The sequence below is a fragment of the Mytilus edulis genome, chromosome 5, assembly GCF_963676685.1.
Source record: "Mytilus edulis chromosome 5, xbMytEdul2.2, whole genome shotgun sequence".
Taxonomy (NCBI): Eukaryota; Metazoa; Mollusca; class Bivalvia; order Mytilida; family Mytilidae; genus Mytilus; species Mytilus edulis.
This window is the reverse complement of record NC_092348.1, coordinates 12,760,723-12,766,070: the sequence shown is the minus strand read 5'-3', so window position 1 is coordinate 12,766,070 and position 5,348 is coordinate 12,760,723. Positions and strand designations below refer to the sequence as shown.

Genomic DNA, 5,348 nt, shown 5'->3' with positions numbered 1-5,348 from the left:
TTAGCTGTAATCTCTGTCCTGCCTTTTTATTTTTCACTCTGTTCGGTCCTGCCTTTTTTTTTTTAGTTTATCCTGACTTTTTTTTACCTAAATTGTCGTCCTGACTTTTTTTTTTTTTTGTAAGTGTCTCATCCTGCCTTTTTTTTTTACTCAAAACTCCTGTCCTGCCTATTTTTTTTCAAATTTCATCCTAGCATGGAGAATCAAAACATCCAAATAGATCTAATGTTGGACCCTCTAAGCACCAGCAAGGGAAAAGACATAAAAAGGAACAGCAGACATAATTAGAGAATAGATAAAGAGTTCTGGGTGATCTTCTTCTTTATATACAGAAAAACATCAACTGGTTGATGATTACTTTCCGGCGCATGCCTGGTTTAACAATATTGTTAATGATTAAAAATATATATTTTTGATTTCAAGATTCACTCGGCCCTGAAGAAACCTGATCCTGAGCCTAAATAGAAATTATAGTACTAATATGAAAAAAACTAGCACAAAGAGACCCGAGTTGTGTCAATTTCGTTATCTTTCACATGAATTAAGCTGAAACTGTATATCAGAAGAAGAAAGTCAAATAATATTGACCTTAAGATCAGGATAAGTATTCATAAGTTATATTTACGTCCTTCTTTGTGCTTAGTACAATTGAATTCAGCTTGTGGTTTTAAGACGCTTCAACCATTGTTATTTGTCAGCGTCACTAAAGCGTTTCAAACAGTAGCCTTTTTGCTAACTATCTCAAGCAGTTTATATGGGTTTATATGGCCATAATAACCACGTGACAATTTGTTTACAGTTGTTCTGGATGATTCACGAATCGCCAAATTACACCCTTCACTAGGCTGATTCATACAAGATAAAGCTGCTGATCGTGACAGAACATTGAAATACCTTTCACATGAGAACACAGTCGGTAAGTTGTTTTTAATTATAGAAATATATTCATTGTCAATACCTCGCTTAGTCTCTATCAGTATCACTATCAGTATCAACTATATCTGGATACATACTATAATAATTATATGTAAGTAGTGACCACAAGAGCAATGCAAGTTTATTAAGACCTGTGCAACATCAGACTATATACTGAAATTTAAAAAAAGGATTAGGCAGATAATTGAAAAAGTTGAAGGAATGTACAGACAAGAATTCCGTAAGTAAAATAAAATAAACAAACAAACAAACAAACAAAAACAGATAAATTATGTATAAGAAATAAGGCAACAACTTTTTGGGATCAATCCTTAGTCTGATGAAAAATATATTTGATTTAGTATTGTACATGACATGACTAGTATTGGATCAACTGAACTTGGCGACCACAATACTGGTTCGTGTTGTTTATTCTTTAGTTTTCTATGTTGTGTCGTGTGTACTATTGTTTTTCTGTTTGTCTTTTTCATTTTTAGCCATGGCGTTGTCAGTTTGTTTTAGATTTATGAGTTTGGCTGTCCCTTTGGTATCTTTCGTCCCTCTTTTTGTATATAGAGGGGCGGTAGAAGGGGTTCTGATCCCGTAATCCTGGGCTTAAAAACACGAAATCCCAAGGTCCCGAATTTGAATATATTTAAATCCTGACATCCCGAAATTCGAAAAAGAATTCTTGCATCCCAAAAGGGTCAATCCCGAAATCCCGAGCTTTAAAACACCTGATCCTGGAGTCCCGATAAAGGTCCTATCCCCCCTTTATATATACATGTAGGGGACATTTGTATAGAAGAAGAAAACGAAGATATATAAGTATAACACTGTATAACAGTATTGTATATATCCTAGTATTGTTTTATTATTTAAAATATAATTACACTAATTAGTATGATGATTCTGAAGCGCTTGAACTGTAAGAGTGTTATGGAAACACTTTGGTCATGTCAGGGACTTGCTTGAGTATGACAGATTTTTTAAAGATTGTTCAATATGTAGACTGATATACAAAAACAATGTGTCAGTATTTGCCATATATATACTTATATAATCATGAGAATCTTTTTTATATTTTCAGAAAAATGAGAACTTATAAAGATAACTTTAGAGGCACTAGTCGTCTATTGCCAAGTGAATGTTGGAGTTCAGACAGTTCAAGACCCTCGTTGCGATGCTATGATTACCCACCATGCCAAACTGGTACCAACATGTGGAATCCAGTTACAGAAAATTTGGCGAGACCATCATTACCAAGAGAATTTTCTAGGCTTGGGTTTGATAGTGGAAGAGATAAGTACATAAGGGATGAACACTTTTCTCCTTATTCCACATGTACATCAGATTGGGAATCAGATGGGCACAGACTTTATAATAAAGCAAATAATGGAAAACTTTCTAAACCTATTCCTACCAGACGAGTTCAGCATGAGGCGCATGATCGATTAGTTCAAATTCCAATTCAGCATTATTGTACTCTTCCAAACTCGAGAAAAAAAGAAAATAAAACTCTCCCAAACTCACGGATTCCAGAATATAAAACGCTACCCACTACAAGGAGGAGATATGTGAAATATTGTGATAATTATGTTGATTTATCCGATGAAAGTGATGACATTTACAGTGAAAGTCTTTCTGATGATTCAGACTGTGATATAGCTCCTTTTGTAAACAGAAATATAAACAATAGTGGAACAGATGTAAAGACTAGACGAGGTCGATCAACTTCTAACCCTCGTACCCAGCCATATTCCATCAATACTAGAAACAAATCTCCAAATGTGGAGACAGACTGCAGCTTAGATTCACCACCAAATACTCACCCTTCTCGTATAATACCTGCGTCAGATGATATTCGAAGGTATTCATCAAGACCAGGACAGCCAAGGTCGTCACATCCAGGTATAATTTGTTTATCTGATGATGAAAATGACAGAAGCAGTAAACGAAAAGATAGAATAATGTCAGCTCTACCCTCTTCAAGTCGGTACGAAAATGATCTTTCCGAAATTTATGATGTTGATATCACAAACCAGAATAGAAACTTGCCTTCATCATCAAAGCATAGATCTACTGAGAAATCTTATATCATTGGAGATGAAGATTTCCACGGTGGCAAAATTTCAGGTGAAAAAAATGCAGGCTTAAGTGAAAGAGCCATCTATATTGATGACAAAAAACAAAGTTCATTAAGGTCAAATACTGATTCTGATGGAAAAATTATGGCTACACCAAGTTATCCAGCCTACAATATGATCCGAGACGTAATCGAACCTGAACAGAGACAAGTTGATTATATTCGTGGTGATGGCAACTGTTTCTTCCGAGCTTTAAGTAAAGTGATATACAACACAGAAACTTGTCATGAAGAACTTCGCCAAACAGTTGTAGACTTAATGGAAAAGTATCCAAAAGATTTTGAACAATTCATTGATGGGAAGTCTATACATTCACATATAATTTCAATGAGGAGAGATGGGACATGGGCAACACAAGCAGAAATATATGGTGCTGCAACATTACTGCAACGTGATGTATATATGTTATCACCAGATCATTCCGGAAAATTCTATCGCTGGTTGCTTTTTTCACCCAGATTTAAACAAAGTGATGTTGATTGTTTTGACCTATGTTACATCACTTTATGTCACACTAACGGGAATCATTATGATAGAATAGCTCCCCTAGTGGGCAAGTGTAACTGTGCACTAATGCCACCTCAGTTGTCAGGGGCCAAAGGTCATGTGGATTTGACAACAGAATCGGAAGAGGATTTATTAATAGTATAGATATACATGATCTTTTACAATGAATTGTATATATTATAATGTGTTTGTGTACTGACTTGCCGTTTTAGTCTTTCAGGTTTTTAAATATATACTTTGTAATTCAAGCATTAAAGTGATCATGTATCTATTATATCTGTTATACAAATTAAACATAGAAAAATATTTGTATTTTAATCTGACGTTATGTTTTATTTGTCTTGCCAGTGACATATGCACTGATTGTGAGATGTGAGACAGACATACACATACATATTGTGATGTTAATCTGGCAGCAGTTTTGTGAACTATTTGTAGAATAAAATTGAGAATGGAAATGGAGGAATATATGTCAAAGAGACAACAACCTAACCAAAGAGCAGACAACTTGAACAGCCAAAGGCCACCAATGGGGCTTCAACGCAGCAAGAAAATCCCTTACCCGGAGGTGGTTGTCGACTGGCCTCTAAATAAATCAGTGAAAATGGACTTCACACTAAACTCCAAAACATATAAATGAACTAAAATTAAAAAACATACAAGACTAACAAAGGAGCTTTTTATGTCAGAAGGATGCAGAATGCTTCATATCTGGTATATATATCTACCTCTTTGGTTTAGAGGATAAATTATGTCATAATTCTGTTGTCCATGATCCCATTTAATTGTTTATCCTTCAGTACACATAACAGCTTATAATGGGTAATTTGATCCTTTGATATATGGGATCCTTGCAAGGTCTACATGCTCTTCCGGCACCGACCGACAGAGTTCTCCTGAACAAACCTCATAACAAAAGTTACATTATTAGGTCTGTTTCACAAAAACTAAAAGCACATGTAGTAGGTCCTGATTGTAATATGTACCTGTCCGAATAGCAGGTTGCATCTGACCATAACCTCATTTCATGGTTTATTAGTCAATGTTCATGTTTTGGTGTGTTTCCCAGATACTTTAAGCAACGTATAGATCAACTATATTATATTGTGTATAGAAATTCAATGATTGTAAGATGTACATGTCTGTCTTCCAGGGTTCATCTCACCTTGACCTCTTTTCATGGTTCATTTTGTTTTCCTGGTTCTGTTCTACAGATACAATGTATTAGCAGTGGTAAACTATATTTGGTGTACCAGGTATTGATTGATTAGATTTTCTGTGTTTAACGCCACTTTTTTAAGCTCCTCTTTTATGCTATTTTGTGACGACCAGTTTTTATTGGTGGGTGTAGCCTGAGTGCCTGGAGAAAACTTGAACCTTCAGTAGGAAAACTGACAATCCTAGTCACAAGTGCACCTGCACGAGGGGATTTGAACTCACGACCTCAGTGTTGACTGGCAAGTGATTACAGTAGTAACTACTAAGACCATTCTGCCTCCAAGTCCTATATTTGGTGTATTGTAAGGTGAACATGTCAGTCTTACCTGTATGATCTGACTTTACATTATTTTCATGGTTCATTGGTCTTTCTTAAGTGTTTGTTAGGTTTTATGGATTAATGATTGTAAGATGTACATGTCTGTCTGACAGAATTATTCTGACCTTAACATTATTGATTAATGTCATTTATCTTAACATCAAATCAATAGCGATCAGCTAAGTCACCGTTACATAAGTGTGTGAACTTATGTTCCATGTCATAATGACTGAAGCTATCTG

At 35.2% G+C, this 5,348-nt stretch overlaps 1 protein-coding gene across 1 annotated transcript; it reads left to right on the top strand.

Moving 5' to 3' along the window:
- The first annotated feature begins 756 nt into the window (after nt 1-756).
- On the top strand, nt 757-3,887 carry LOC139522996 (uncharacterized). Its single transcript, XM_071316709.1, has 2 exons — nt 757-916; nt 2,006-3,887. Exon 2 carries the CDS (start codon nt 2,010-2,012, stop codon nt 3,711-3,713), a length of 1,704 nt encoding a protein of 567 aa, XP_071172810.1. The 5' UTR covers nt 757-916; nt 2,006-2,009; the 3' UTR covers nt 3,714-3,887.
- The last annotated feature ends 1,461 nt before the right edge of the window (nt 3,888-5,348 follow it).

Excerpts from the sequence above, each read along its gene's own strand:
- LOC139522996 (XM_071316709.1), top strand. The coding sequence starts at position 2,010 with ATGAGAACTTATAAAGATAACTTTAGAGGCACTAGTCGTCTATTGCCA.